Genomic DNA, 15,978 nt, shown 5'->3' with positions numbered 1-15,978 from the left:
CCAGTAAAAATTTCCTTCAGTCCCCAAATTTCATAGAATCATAGAATAGTAGAGTTGGAAGGGGCCTATAAGGCCATCAAGCCCAACCCCCTGCTCAATGCAGGAATCCAAATCAAAGCATTCCCGACAGATGGCTGTCCAGCTGCCTCTTGAATGCCTCCAGTGTCGGAGAGCCCACTACCTCTCTAGGTCATTGGTTCCATTGTCGTATGGCTCTAACAGGAAGTTTTTTCTAATGTTCAGTTGAAATCTGGCTCCCTGCAACTTGAGCCCATTATTCCATGTCCTGCACTCTGGGACGATCGAGAAGAGATCCCGGCCCTCCTCTGTGTGACAACCTTTCATGTACTTGTTGTCCAATGAAGCTAACATAGTCGTTAGCATTTTTTCTTTCGCACACACAGACAATTTGCTGGTGAAAAACGGGTTTTTAAACAAAGTATTGGATTTGGGGAGGAGAGTCCAGTGATTTTGGCACTGTCTTGGGTATCTGACTGAAATCATCAGGCATCTGAGATGAGGTCAAAGAGGCCTACTCCTGATTCAGTTGGGCCTTGGTGTCAACCCATCAACCAAATGGTGTTACTGGGTGCACTGGGACCTAGAAACCTCTTAACTTGCCATGCCCCCCCCCCACATAGGTAAGGCCTTTCAGATAAATCCTTGGAGGCAGGTGGGGCAGTGGAGAGAATTGATCTATGTCTAAAGGGCACATCAGGCTTCAGCAGATACAGGGGCCCATGCAGATCTCAGCCTCAGCAATGGGGCAGGTCATGAGTTGTAATTAGAGGAAGGGGCCCCTTTGCATCCCGGTCAATCATACCGCTTGAGAAGTGGATGACTGAAACTAAAGACATAGAATCATAGAGTTGGAAGGGGCCTTGTAGGCCATCGAGTCCAACCCCCTGCTCACAGCAGGAAATCCACAGCTAGAGCATCTCCCGCAGATAGCTGTCCAGCCTCTGCTTGAAGACATCCAGCGAAGGGGATCCCACCACCTCCCTAGGCAGTCGGTTCCATTGCCGAACTGCCCTTACTGTCAAGAAGTTCCTTCTAATGTCCAATCTGAATTTACGCTCCTGCAACTTAAAACCATTAGACCTAGTCCTACCCTGTGGGGCAGCAGAGAACAAATCTGTACCCTCCTCTATGTGACAGCCCTTCAGGTACTTAAAGAGTGCAATCATGTCACCCCTCAGCCTTCTCTTCACCAGACTGAACATGCCAAGTTCCTTCAACCTTTCCTCATAAGACTTGTTCTCCATACCGGCTATCATCCTCGTCACCCTCTTCTGAACCCGCTCTAACTTGTCTATATCTTTCTTAAAATGAGGCGCCCAGAACTGAACGCAGTATTCCAGATGAGGCCTGACCAATGCAGAATATAGTGGGACTATTACTTCCCTTGACCTGGAAACTATAGCTCTGTTTATGCATCCCAAAACCACGTTTGCCTTTTTTGCCGCAGCATCACACTGCTGGGTCATGTTCAACTTGCAATCCACTACAATTCCAAGGTCCTTCTCACACGCACTACTGCTAAGCCGGCTATTTCCCATCCTGTACCCGTGCATTTTGTTTTTGTGGCCTAAATGCAGAATCCTGCATTTGTCTTTATTGAATGTCATTTTATTAATTTCAGCCCAATTTTCTAGTCTACCCAGGTCCCTTTGGATTTTATTCCTGTCTTCCATTGTGTTAGCTATCCCTCCCAGTTTCGTATCATCCGCAAACTTCATAAGGCTTCCCTGCACCCCATCGTCTAAGTCATTGATAAAAATGTTGAAGGGTATCGGCCCCAGGACAGAACCCTGTGGCACTCCACTCGAGACCTCCTTCCAGTCCGAAGCAGAGCCACCGACGACCACTCTTTGAGTACAGTTTTCCAATCAGTTGTGAATCCACCTGACAGTATTTTCATGTAGTCCGCATTTGACTAGTTTGCTAATCAAAAGGTCGTGGGGGACTTTGTCAAACGCTTTGCTGAAATCTAGATAGATGACATCTACAGCATTTCCACCATCTACTAAGCTAGTGAGCCGATCAAAAAAAGAGATGAGATTAGTTTGACAGGATTTTTTCTTGACCAACCCATGCTGGCTCCTTCTAATCACAGCATTGTCATCTAGATAGTTGCCAATGGACTCTTTTATTATCCGTTCTAATATCTTTCCCGGTATTGAAGTCAGACTGACCGGCCTGTAATTCTCCGGATCTTCTTTTTTACCCTTTTTAAAGAGCGGGACGACGTTTGCCCGTCTCCAATCCTCCGGCACCTCTCCCGTTCTCCAGGATTTCTCAAAGATGATGACAAGAGGTTCCGAGAGTACATCCGCTAGTTCCTTCAATACTCTGGGATGCAGTTCATCAGGCCCTGGAGATTTGAACTCATTTAGGTTAACTAGGTATTTCCTGACTATCTCCTTATCAATCTCGAACTGCAGTCCCGACCCCTTACTGAGATTGCTACCGATGCAAGGTTGCACACTGTTCCCTTTTTGGGAGAAAATGGAGGCAAAATAGGCGTTGAGCAGTTCTGCTTTTTCCTCGTTATCTGTCAACATTTTGCCATCTTCATTGAGCAGCAGTCCCACCGTTTCCTTGGTCTTTCTCTTTCTTCGAACATATCTGAAAAACCCCTTTTTGTTGTTCCTCGCTTCCCTCGCCAGCCTCAGCTCATTCTGGGTTTTAGCTTTCCTTACGCTATTCCTGCAAGCCCGAGCCGCTCGTCGGTACTCTTCCTTGGTGATGCGTCCTTCCTTCCATTCTTTATACATGCTCTTTTTTACTTTTACCTCCTCCACCAGTCTTCCATGTAGCCACATTGGCTTTTTCCGATGTCTTCCATTTTTCTTCCTCTTTGGAATTGTTTGCGATTGCGCTTTTTGTAATACGTTCTTCATGAACTCCCACGCTTCTTGGGCTCCTTTTTTCTTTAGTCTATCTAGCCACGGGATCCTACCCATCATTTCCCTGAGCTTGCTAAAATCGGCTTTCCTTAAATCCAAGGTCCATGTTTGACTATATTCTTCTTTGGCTTTCCCCAGAATCACGAATTCCAGCATTACGTGGTCACTTTCCCCCAAGGTACCGACCTCTTTAATTCCCGTGACCAATTCGTCCGTGTTAGTTAAGATCAGGTCCAGGATTGCCGATCCCCTTGTTCCTTCTTCTACTTTTTGAAAGAGGAAATTATCAGCAAGGCCCATCAGGAATTTGTTGTAGGCTTTGTGCTTCGCAGAGTTTCTCTCCCAGCAGATATCCGGGTAGTTGAAGTCCCCCATCACTACTACTTCTTGCCTCCTTGAGATTTCAGAGATTTGTTTGAGAAAGGCCTCGTCTACCACCAATTTCTAGCATTGCAGTAACTTAAAACTTCAGTTGAGCTTCCAGAAATACAGTTTAGGCATCCAAATATAGGGGCAAGAGAAAGTTACCAAGGGAACACGAACACAGCAAATATAAGAGTTAAAGGTATGAATGAAGTGAACACAAATCTTGATGGATGGGGGAGGGAATTGGCAAACCTAAGAGTTTGCAATAGTAGGAAGAAAAGGCGGGAAGGACAGTATTGTTATGAACTGCAGAGCATCTCCCCCTCCCCTGTAATACTCAGCCAGCCTATCTATGTAGGTAGTGGATATTATTACTGCATCTAGTGGGTGTGCCTGGGCTTTTGGGCCTAGACTATGCAGCAGCCTAGCCTAATCCAGGGCAGGACTAGGAGAAGCAGAGAGGTGAGTGAGCTGGCTCTCCAAGGCTCAGGAAGCTTAATGAGACCTTACTCACTTAGCCCATGCAATGAGGAACTGGAATATTGTGTGGGTGTGCATGCCTAGGGTACATTTCTTCCCTAGTTTATTTTAAAAAGTTGAAAAGTACATCCTTTCAAGCTGCTTCAATTTCAAAATGGTTTTGAAGAGCATAATTTGAAGAGCCTTAGTGGCAACAGTTTTAGATCTCCACCCAACTGTGCAAATAATCATGAAAAATAATTCATCTTGCTTAACTTTTCTCATGCTAAGTTATGTACTACCAAAATAGGGTGTGTGAGATTTGCTGGTAGAGCCATCAGGAGCAGTGTTCGCTGGCTGGCCCGGGGCCTTTCTGTAGAACAGAGATTGTGTGCTTGTATTGATTCTAGCACCTGTCGTTCGGAGAGACATACACAGTAGCTCCTATGTGATACGCTGTCAACATTTCCTTATGAAAAGTGATGTTTATAGACATTAATTTTTAAAATGAAACTTCTCTTAATTTATTTCCTGGCATGGCAAAGGAGACCAGGGTAGTTAGTTCTGGGAAGCAGCTGCCTCAGGAGAACTGAACTCACAGTTCCCAAGCATACTATAACAATGTAAGTGTACAAGGAAGACTTTCTACACATGTACACTTTGTATGCTGCAAGACCCACCTTTGGTGCATCTACAGCTGTGTGTGAAAATTCATTTTCAACTTTGACACAACACCATACAGGCGTTCAATGCTTCATCAGAGAAAAACAAACTTAGTAATCTTGGCTTTGAAAGTGACATATTTGAAGGAATTTCAAGTGAACAGTTCTTCTGCAAGTTTGCAGAGAAATCACAGTACATTAGACAGTTCAGATCATTATGGTAGGATGACTTGCACAATATACATTTACTTCCTAGTCACTGTTACTTAGTTTACATAACTATTTTGCATGTGAAAAATACTGTATTTTAAATGTATTGCTTTTTTGTAAACTTCACAAGCCATAGTTCCTAATTAAAATGCATAAATTGGGATTTGTTTTTGTCATTACCTATGAAAACCTTTTCCCCAGAAACTTTATTTTATAGTAAGCAGTGCCCCAACCCGTCTGCCCCCTCCTTGTCTCTGCCCAGTCAATGAAAATTGACTACACTCCTGAGCTTCACTCCTGAGTTTCTCCAGTAGGGCAGAACAGATGGTGTAAGACAAGCCTATTGCAAATTAGATATGGGCTCTATGTATAATGGATTGGGGGAGGGGGAGGTAAACCCATGAGTTTGCCATTCTGGCCACTCAACCTCATTATATGCTTTCACTGCCCAATGTGTAATTAAAAAATAACAATGTCTCTTATTTGATACCTGCCACACAATTAATGATTGCATTTATCTCCTTTACATGTGTGTATGTATATATATAAATACATATATATATATATATAGTTTGGTGGCAATTCCAGTGTATGTGAAACATACAATTAGTTTCAAAGAGAGCTCATCTTCTGGAAGATTCGATGTTACAATTGGACCTAAACAGAACATGGGGAAGACGGTGGAAGGAGTCGTCATGACAGTCCATATGCCAAAAGCTGTACTCAATATGAACCTTACAGCCACACAAGGCAACTACACATTTGATCCTGTCACTAAAGTAAGTCCAGTTGTGTGTCTTGGGTTGTAATCTACCGTGCTCCTTTCACTTTATTTAGAGGGGGTTGTTACACTGAAATGAAAGGAGGTTGCAGTGTTTGAAGGATTTATGCTTGCCACGTTTAATGGAGAATTGGACCAATCCATATGACCACTTGACACTGTCTCTCTAATTGCCACTTTATCTACGTGGAACCTCTGAGGGGGGTCATTTTTGGAGTGTGTTTTCAGCAATATACTGCTCTGTTCTCCTTTACATCTACAAGTGTGGCAGTCGATGTGTGATGCCAATGTCTGGCCTTAGTAATGGACTAAGCTGATTCCAGATAAGACTGAAGGGCTATTAGTGGTTGGTTCCCTAAACTGGATGGGTGAAACTTGGCCTGCTCTGCCAGGGGTTTCACTCTCTTTGAAGGAGCAGGTGTGTCGCTTGGGTATACGTCTGGATCCACTATTGTCACTTGAGGCTCAAGTGGCCTCAGCAGTGCAAAGTGCCTTCCATCTGTTTTGGCTGCTGGCCCAGCTATGCCTCTATCTAGACAGGAATAGCCTAACATCTGTTCTGTCTGCTCTCACAACCACCAGGTGAGATTACTGCAGTGTGTTATACGTGGGGCTGTCTTTGAAGATAATTTGGAAACTGCAGCTATGGCAGAACTCAGCAGCCAGATTGCTTACCGGGGCAAGAAAGTCTGAGCTTGTAACATTTATTCTAGCTGGACTGCACTGTCTACCAACTAGTTTCCGTTCAATGTTCTGGTTTTGACCTATGAAGCCTGAGGCAGTTCAGGACCCCAGTACTTCAAGGGCCACCTCTTCCGATATGAACCAACCCAGACACTATGTTCATCATCTCTCTGAGGGAGGTGCAGAGGTTGGTCACATGAGAGCAAGCCTTTTCAGTGGTGGTTCTCTGTTTGTGGAATGCTCTCCGTAGGGGAGCCTGCCTGGCATCATCGCTGTCTGTTTTTAGGCACCAGTCAAAAACATTCTTATTTATCCAGACTTAGGGTTTTTAACTGGGAGGGTAGTTAGATATATTAGTGGCCTTTATTGTGCTCATTATTAAGGGGGGTGGATAGGACTTGTTCCTTTTAAATATACTGTCAGATGAGCATTTTAGTTGTGATGTATTGCTGTTTTTTCTTATTTTAATGTCTTTGTTCTGTTTTATTATGTAAATTGATGTGAGGCACTTGAGTGCAAAATATGACTGATATTATTGCTAATAATAACACTTGAGTATTTTCACCTTGCCTACCTTGTGGGATATGGGGCATAGCTGACAAAAAGCCTCTGGCTTGTATTTAACACCGCATGAGCAACATTCCACTCACATAGCAGGACTTTCCGTTCCTCTCCTCTCCCCCTGCACCCCCAAAATCTGCTCCAGAGCATAGTGGGGGCTGCAGGGGAGAGGGGGGGGAAGTTCCCTTGCACAGGTGGAAGTGCAAGCAGGACAGCAGCTTTGGATCCCATCCCATGTCTCATACTTGATCTTTACTTGCTTCTTGCACATAACTACACAGCACAAGAAATAGAAATTGCATTTTTCCCTGAAAACACCGAGGTGGTTAGAGCAGTAAAAAATGCATTACAATATTATCTTCCTCTTGTGGGCCCAGCCAGACTCTTCTGTGCTGTCCTCCAGGCCCCCCTTTTAAGAATATGTGTACCTGCAGCAGAGGTGACAGAAGAGCAGTGTCTTTAGATAATATTTTGATATGCAGAATCTTCAGTGGAGTTTGTGCTTTTTCTGATTAGATGAAAATTGCATGGTGCAGCTCTGTTGCATGGATTGCCTGTTGTGTCACCAGTGTTACCAGTGGGTAAGCAAGGAAGCTGTTCAGTGGAGTCTATCCTGCTTCCTTGCAGCGCCTTCACTGTTTCGTCATACATCAGGACTCCTAGGACTGCTTTCCACTACACAATTCTTCGCTGAAAACCTTGTTGTTTTAGGTGACGAACCTCAGGCCCTAGGAACTGTGTTCACGTCACTATCCTTTCCCCACCCCCCAGGCTACACCCCCCAGAGCCTGCTCAGCTCTCTTCTTCCGTGTCTTTGCCTGCCTGGCATGTGGCCTTGATCTGTAATAATGCCTTTTGCTTGCCTAAATAGAGATGTGTAGAAACCGCTGGTTACTTTTTTTTTTATAGCTGGCTTGTAGCCTATCAAGGCAAGAGTCGGGTCCATTGCTTCATCTGCTTTTGCCACCCCCACCCCTGGCCTGTGGCCCTCAGCAGATTGTCCATGAGGAAATACGGCTCTTGGGACGAAAAAGGTTCCCCATCCTTATAAGAGGATAAGCATATAAGAGGGATAAGACCCAAAGAGTCAAGTATTATCGTGCATACATTATGATACTGATGTGTATTATCATGGGGGAAACAGAAGTTTAAAAAAAAACGGCTGAAGAATATGCAAAGGGTGTAATGTCTTGAAACTTCTACTACATAGATGTAGCCTATATATAGAAGAGTATCTCATGTGGATAATTTAATTTTAATTAAGCACAGTTTTGGCAGCCTGAGCAGCTGTCTCTGTTATCATCACGTGCACTTACTTTACACAAGGGTGTTGCAAGGATAGCCCTGTCCAAGGTTCTTGAGCAAATGATTAAAAATAGCTGAGTTAATCAGACTTGGAATTCTACAGAATTTAGTCTCCTGCAACTCTTTTACTTAAACGAGTAAGGCCTTATGGCTACAGATAGAACTTTAACCATTGTTCAGACAGGGAAGTTTCCCCATACATCCCATTGGTTTCTCATTTTACACTGATTTCTTTGCCTGCCAAAAAATACTGCAAAAACTACTGGGCACAGAATAAAGCCCCAAGATTGCTAATTGTGCGTAAATGTCCTCAAATGGATATTAATTAGCATAGTTGTTTTACATGCCACTTGCCTTGACTGAAACAAATGTTCCTGGCCAGTGCATAGTTAAACTATGGAATTTGCTCCCACAAGAGGCAGCGATGGCCACCAATGTGGATGGCTTTGAAAGTAGACAGAGTCATGGAGGATAAGGCTGTCAATGGCTACAGGTCATGATGGCTGTGCTCTGGCACCATAGACAGATGCAGTATATTCTGAGAACCAATTGCCAATAGCTGCAGTAATGGAGACTGCTTCTTCCCTCAGCTACTGCATGCAGGCTTCCCTTGGGCACCTGGTTGGCCACTGTGAGAACAGGATGCTGGACTAGATGAGCCACTGGCCTGATCCAGCAGGCTCTTCTGATATACTTACATTCTTATGGCGCTCCCTCTCCTTTTCACTCTGTTCAGTAGGGTTACAATCCCATGTGCCCTATTTAGCAGTAAAGTCCGTTGAATTGTGGGGCTGAGTAAGCATGGATAGGATTAGGCTGCAAGGCTCCATACGTGTGCACACTTACCTGTAAATCCTACTGAATTAAGATTTCCAAGTGAAGGGTAGGGTGGGGTTCAAACTTTCTTGCAGAGAACCTTCATGACAGGATGTCCTGTTGTTTTCCCTTGTAGCTTTTTGGTTTAGAAATGCAGACTAGTCACTGGCTAGCAGCAACAAAACCATTTGCTTCCAGACCCTTGGCCAAGCCTTTAGTGCATATCCTGTACACCAGTCGTGAAAAGCATTTGGCACTGCTTCACCTTGTTTGAAACAGCAGGTGCTGTATAGTGAGAGAGCCACAAGTCATGAAGCGTCTGATCTGAAACTTATAGGAAGGGGGAGTGCCTTAGGCAATCTATGTTCCTCCCCACATACCCTCATATTTTGGTGATAAAATATATTTACAGGATTGCTGTATGGATTGAGATAAATTACGTGAAGTGCTATCGACAGTTTGGAAAAGCACTGCATGAATATTATTTGTTGTTCAGGTGTTAACATGGGATGTTGGCAAGATCACCCCTCAGAAGCTGCCCAGTCTTAAAGGGATGGTGAATTTGCAGTCTGGAGCTCCCAAGCCAGAAGAAAATCCAAGCCTGAATGTTCAGTTCAAGATACAGCAGCTGGCTATTTCAGGTGAGAAGGGTATCCCACTGTCGTAGATAGGTCTTCAGGGTTTGCGTAACTTAAAACTATTAATTTAATACCCGAACTTCAGCACCAGAGGTTGGGGTGGAAGCTCAGTAGCATATTTCAGTTCTTGAAGGTGATATGCTTTAGTTCTCAGAGCACTGACTCCCTCTTCTTAAAGAAACTGATTTAAATAATCTGGTTTTTTAATTATCCGCCCCATTTCCTGAAATACAGACCCTCTTTATATCTCTTGCCTGTCATTGATGGTATTTCAGTAGTCTGTATAGCATATGGGACCTGCAACAAAATGTTCCACTGTATCCCCATCTACTACAAGGAAAGCTCTTGTTCAGGGCACCAACCACCAAGACATTCCTTTTCCAGAATACTGTGAGCTGTAAAATTTTCAAGTAGGCCAATTCCCTCCCACCCGCCAGCTGCCTTTCCTGTTTTTTTTTTTCTAATTGGTACCCAACAACCGTCACAGTTCCTAAAGGCATGAGCATGCTCCGTCTTCATTGTTCTGTTCTTTGGTGGGATTTCCTCCCTGTTTTATACATCTGCATACCGCAAAATCGACCTAAACACACTCATCCTACCTTCTTGTTTCTTGTTGGTCCCATTTTGACTCCAGTCCTGTCAAGGCTCAGTCACCTAAGTTTGGTATTAGAGGATGAAGATTATCCAGAGCTATATGTCTTTGCAGACTGCAGAATTGGCATTTGGGCACTCTGTGTTCATTGTAAAGAACAGCAAGTGTTTTCTCCCATATACTTGTGAAGAGAGATGAAAGTGAATGGCCAGGGCCAGCTCAAATCTTAAAGCCTCAGAAGTGTCTGAAGATTTCTACTAGTTAGGTTCAGTAACCTGCTTAATGTCTTACAGAGTTTCATCTCTTAGTGGGGTTGGGCAGGATTTATCTTATAATATGGCAGGATAAGTACTTTTATATTTTGATGATTTAAATTTTGTATTCTGTATATTTTTATAAGTAAGTTCCTTTAAACTTTGTAGTAAGTGATGAATGAACGCAATAAATAAAATTAACATCTACTCTCTCCCCGGGACTAGCATAATTAGAATAGATTGGGTTAAGCTGAACAAACTCAGCTGTCGTGGTACATAATTGTAAATTTGAAGGCTAAATACACGCAGCTAACCTGATGCCATCCAGATATTTTGGTCTACAATAGTAATTCCTGTTGTCCTTGACCATGCTGCCTATGACTGATGGAGGGCACTAGCTTGGGGAAGCCTTTTCACAGCTATGCCAATATCTCACCCTTGGTTTGAGAAACTGTAGTCTACTTTGAAGGACTGACTCTATGCTTTTAAAGAGGGAAGGTTAAACAGATTCTTCCATGAGGGCTCCTCAATTGTAAGCTGTTCTAGAATTATTGCACTTAATATCATGTTTTTAAATCTATCGTGTTCCTTATTGCAGGACTGAAAGTAAATCGCCTTGACATGTATGGAGAAAAGTACAAACCATTTAAAGGTGTGAAATACATCACAAAAGCAGGGAAATTCCAAGTACGAACATAAGACACAGAATCTCTGCCTGCTTGGCGGATAAATGTTGGGTTTGCTTGTTCTTCTGTTTGAGGGGAAAATGAGACTGCTTAGTGACTCAAGTTACTCTAGAAACCAGTTTTAACAATTCTCTGACTCATTCCCATGCACTGCACCTTTTCAAGTGAAATCATCATTTAATAGCTCTTTTTTATATATAGCTTTGAAATTTATTAACTTTCTGTAACAATTTCCTTTTTGTGGACTGATTGGTTCATGAATTGTAATTAAAACCTGCGACTGTCCGCAGAACCAGCTAGCACTGTACACTGCCAAGCAAATTACCAAAGCACAAGAAGAATGCAGGACCTTCTGGACAGAGAGAGAACCCCACTTTGGACATCACTGAAGGAAACTGATATTCTTACAGCCAGTTAAAAACTGACATTCCAGAATACATTTTACAAGCCCTATTCAGAAAGGAGGACAAAGTACACAGTCCTCTGGAAAGAGAGATCTTCAGTACTACAAAAAAGGCTTTCCCTGCAATGTTTACAAGAGGCTGCCTTTTAAATCAATACTATTTGCCTTATCAGCGTGTGCATTCAGCAGACAATCTGTAGCTAATTCTAGATTTTCTACAACTTGCTTTACTTTGAAGGTGAAAAATGTATGGAAGTGAAGTCTTTGGTTTGTTTGACAGGTACCACCACTTTAGAAGCATTTTTTGCCTACAGTTTTTTGTGCCGTGCAGACCTCAAGAGTAGCTCATCACAGGCAGCAAGAATTATTTAAAGGTTGTATTGCTTATTTATGATTAAATAAAAGGGAACTCAGCTGTACCACCTTGCCATTCAGTTAATTGGGTCACAGATCACACTTCATGTGGAAATTATTGAACCAGGTAGACATGGCCATGTGTTTAGTACTGAAACTAGTGTGAGGAATAACCTAACAGTATAAAGAAATACTTTATCAGGGATCAGAATTTCTGATATTCTGTTTAAATACTGGTGAATGCAGCACAAATGTATATATATCGCCTTTCCTCATGTAATATACGAGACTCTGAATCCTTTTGTGATTTTTTTACAAATGGTAAGTGGTACTGTTCTGAACAATCACTGCAAGCCAGCATAGAATAAATCATAACATTTGTCTGTGAATCCTGAAATGGGTCTGATGCAAAAAGAATGCAGCAGCACTACAGATTAAATTGCATTATGTGAGAACTGTATGTCTATAAAAACAAGGAATGATGTGGAGAGATCTAGTGAAGTTATTCCTCTTTATTGTGGGCACAATCCATCATAAAGCATGCATGTGTAGGTTCCATGTATTTCAATGCTGGCTTGGTTAGTAGTAAAACAAGAAAAACACACCATAGACCACTACCAGCACAGTAATAAAATATTAGTCACCTGAAGAGGGAGGTAAGACTGCACATTCCAGAACTGTGAAAGACTCTCACTGTGAACTGCTTTCTTTATCCTTTCCGGTAGCTTGTTAATGTCCTCCTTTTTCACAAAATATTATGGCAGTAAAAAACTACCCTATGGCTAGGATACCTGTCGTATCCACAATTCTGTCACTTACCAGAGGTTATTTCAGCCCCAAAAAGTGTGTGCAAAATGGTCCATATATTTTCTTCCATATAATTGCACATATTTCTAAAGTTGCCAAGTCTTGCTGATAACTGTGTATTCAAATATGTCCCTGAAAATACTGCACTGAATTGATTTTTATACAAATGCATTTTATTTTGTTTGAACAGAACAAAGATTGAAAATATTAGCATATACAACAAAATTCTGGTTTATAAACGAAGGTAGTTAGTGGCAAAATGCTTCTGACATTCAAGTTTGCTTCATCTTAGGTCTAATGAACAAAAATTCAGGAAAGCATAAATTGCATAAGGTGTAGAGGATATTAACTTCTATACAAGACTTTTGAACTTAATAAAACATTCTGAAGAAATATCCAAGGCAAATATGATTCAGAGCTTTCCTTCAAACATTCCTTAACAAAAAGCAGTCTTTGGTATAAACCATCATGTAATTAAAGGCATTAGTAATATTGCATTAATACAAAGTCAAATTATTAAATGGTGATGATTTTAAAAGTTCATGATGAAATGTTGAACTACAAGTTGGTACAAACATTCCAAGGATCTTTTTCCTACTGAGCTTATACAAACCAAACAAGGGCAACAAGGCATCCAGGCCTAGGCTGTGATGTTCCCTTTCATCTTCTCGTTGTAGCTACTTATTGCCAGAAACCTAAGTGACGGTTCTGAGTACCATGCTGTCGGCAATCACCAGGCACAAAGTATTCAGGAAAGGTGGGGGCAAGCAAGGGCTCTTGCTCTTGGCAGTTGTAAAGAAGTTGTTAAAACATATTTTTATTTCCCTTTTAAATTGCACCAGGAAGGACACAGAAGTGAAGTTAAAATTTCTTAAAACAGGTAAACAAGTGCCACTTCTTAGCAGTTCTGCTGACTCAGAGGGCACATTTATAGGTCTCCTGAGCATGATTTCTGTTGCATGATAGTGTAAGGACACTGCATCATCAGTACATAATTTCTTTGCAAATACATAAACAGGATTAGTAGGATTAATGATTTGTGCAGGAACATCACCTGCAGAAGACAAAGTAAACTTCATTAGTGTCAGCAGAGCTTGTGCAAGAGGTATTCCTAGTGCCCTGTGCCTGAAATTATCTGCTCTGTGCAACTGCAGAAGCCAACTGCTTGCAGATCAGTACTAAAATAAAGCCATACTACTATAGCCCTAAGCACCCTTCCAAAGCCCAGTTGTCCTACCATGGTTGAAAGTGACCATTCTGTTTGACAGCTGATTCTACCACTACGCAGTGGATTTGAGGCGCGTGTTTAAATATTTCACTATGTAAAAGACTGAAGTGAGAATTATTTCTGTTACCTTATGGGAGATGTTCTACTATCGTACCTCCAACACATCCCAACAGCTATTAACTAGAACAGAGAGAGAACTGTTCCACTAGTAAAACAAAGAGCAGGAAAGAAAATAAATCGCTGAAATAAACACATTTCTCTCCAATGGGTACAATAAAAAAGGTCAGGGAGGGCAAGCAAGAGATTGTGCCCCTTGTGCCAGTGGCATGTGCATATATGTGGGGGATGCTGCATGCTCTCCTCCCCACCCTGTCAAACAAATAAATGCTACCAACAGTCATCACCACAAGGTACTAAAACTGACTACTGGTGACCATTCCCAGTTTTTGATGGCTTTGAGATCACTTTCAGGCAAAAAAAACATGACTAGCAGCAGCTTTTGAGCACACACATCTCCCCCTAGCAAGGGAAACTTTTGAAGGCAATGAAACAAACTTAGCAACATATTTGTTTAAAAAGATTTAGAAAAGGGAGCAGAAAACTGAAATGCTGGGCCACTTGTCTTCTGATTGTCCCTCACAATAAACACCAAAAGTGTCCCAGAGTTTCAATCCATGCTAAAGTGAAATCTGCATATATTGCCTCACATAGAAAACCACTGGAATATATAGTGTGCAACGGGAAGGGGAAATGTTTCTGAGATTATAGAGTTCAAGAAAACACATATAAAAACGCCCAAAAGCAAAAAGAGAAAAAGTAGCTGTCAATTATGGCGAGGTTAGATACCAAAGGTAGCTCAACAAACTGTTAAAGCCCTTAGAATGGGGTTTAAGGGGATCCAGATTTAATCTTTGAAGCACCTTTTGGCTGTTTACAAAATTATCTTTGCTTCATGAGGGATTTTATGAAAGAAATGCTTTGGAGAGAGGCAGCTCTCTACTGGTACCAAGGAGTTTTTCTGACCCAGCGTAGAGTGAACCCAGCATCAGTTCGAATCTTAATAGAGGCGGCCTCAGCTTCCCGAACAGTCTCCTTGACAGATTGCATAAGATTCTGGGCATTGTGAACCAACATCTCAGTGGCCTGCAGAAGAGAGAGTTGATTTAAAACACATTTTTAGAAGAGCAACATATTTTTAGAAGGCATTTTCAGACTGTAAGCTATTTGGCAGAAAGGCCTGGCTCATCTTAGGGATAGCGTACATCAAGAAAAGGGGCTGAATTAGTAGGAGGCCCATCCCAGCATGTGGACATCCCACAGAATCCCAAGAAGAGCAACACTGCATGCTAATATTTAAAACCTGACGATTAAGGGACTACATTTCAACACAAGCTATATGCTTCAACAGCATTAATACAACATCAGCTTAAAAGCAATTTGAAAAAAATTATTCTAAACCATTCACACAACCCAAATAGTGCCCAGTAGGCAAACAACTGACTTGGAGATGTTTTTATTTCAGTGGAATTTTGCACTCAACCTATGTGTACTCTTGGATATCCTCAGAAAGTCTGCAGGGTAGTTTAAATATCTTTGCTTTTCCTGCCAACTACAGCAGACAGGGTTCTTTGGGTTTTCCTCAATATTGCTGGAACCACAGTGATTTCAATGCCACTTTGCTGCCTTGCTGTATGAGCGCATGCGCAACCTTTATACTCATAGGAACATTTATGCTGGAAGCATCTGTGCACAGACCAGAGATAGCCAACATGGTGCCCTGTAGATGTTGTTGGACTACAACTCCCATCATCCCTGACCACTGACCATGCTGGTTGAGGCTGATGGGAGTTTGAATCCAACAGTATCTGGAGGGTACCATGACCATCCTGGAAAATGCCAAGCTAGAGGTGTGAAGACCTGGGCGGGGGAAAAACCAAAAAAATTGAGGGGGGAGTGAGATGGGCTTTTCTCCAAAGCCTTTTTTGTTTTTGAAAAATTGGGAAGAAAAAAACCTTTTTTTTTCTGGGCCTTCACATCTACAGGCTCAAACAATTTGCTCATGTAAGTTATATGTTAGTCTTTGGCCCTATATGCAACAATCCAACGTTAGCTGCACGTAGTTATATGTGATTAATCATGATAGCTGTGAATAGAAATGTGCATCTAGAGTGATATAGTACTGACAGACACCTCCTCAAATGCGCATTCCATTTCTGCTCAGCTACTTAAAAAGGAAAAAAGAGCAAACATACATAAGAAGAGC

The 15,978-nt window shown here is 42.1% G+C and overlaps 2 protein-coding genes across 8 annotated transcripts in view; one reads left to right on the top strand and one right to left on the bottom strand.

Annotated features, from left to right (window-relative positions):
- The window catches only part of AP3M1 (adaptor related protein complex 3 subunit mu 1), a 49,088-nt gene extending 37,343 nt beyond the window's left edge, over window positions 1-11,745 (top strand). For all 3 annotated transcript variants that reach the window (XM_061634844.1, XM_061634846.1, XM_061634843.1), the window contains exons 7-9: window positions 5,178-5,385; window positions 9,250-9,394; window positions 10,836-11,745. In XM_061634844.1, the coding sequence (XP_061490828.1) occupies window positions 5,178-5,385; window positions 9,250-9,394; window positions 10,836-10,936 (454 nt within the window). In that variant the 3' untranslated portion in view covers window positions 10,937-11,745. The remainder of the gene's footprint in view (window positions 1-5,177; window positions 5,386-9,249; window positions 9,395-10,835) is intronic.
- An 893-nt stretch (window positions 11,746-12,638) lies between these two features.
- Window positions 12,639-15,978, bottom strand: part of VCL (vinculin) — a 113,428-nt gene continuing 110,088 nt past the window's right edge. For all 5 annotated transcript variants that reach the window (XM_061634837.1, XM_061634831.1, XM_061634832.1 and 2 more), the window contains one exon: window positions 12,639-14,858. In XM_061634837.1, the coding sequence (XP_061490821.1) occupies window positions 14,712-14,858 (147 nt within the window). In that variant the 3' untranslated portion in view covers window positions 12,639-14,711. The remainder of the gene's footprint in view (window positions 14,859-15,978) is intronic.

This window comes from Rhineura floridana, chromosome 7, assembly GCF_030035675.1.
Source record: "Rhineura floridana isolate rRhiFlo1 chromosome 7, rRhiFlo1.hap2, whole genome shotgun sequence".
In the NCBI taxonomy this organism is placed as follows: Eukaryota; Metazoa; Chordata; class Lepidosauria; order Squamata; family Rhineuridae; genus Rhineura; species Rhineura floridana.
The sequence above is the reverse complement of the archived record's forward strand: the minus strand, read 5'-3'. Positions and strand labels throughout refer to the sequence as shown.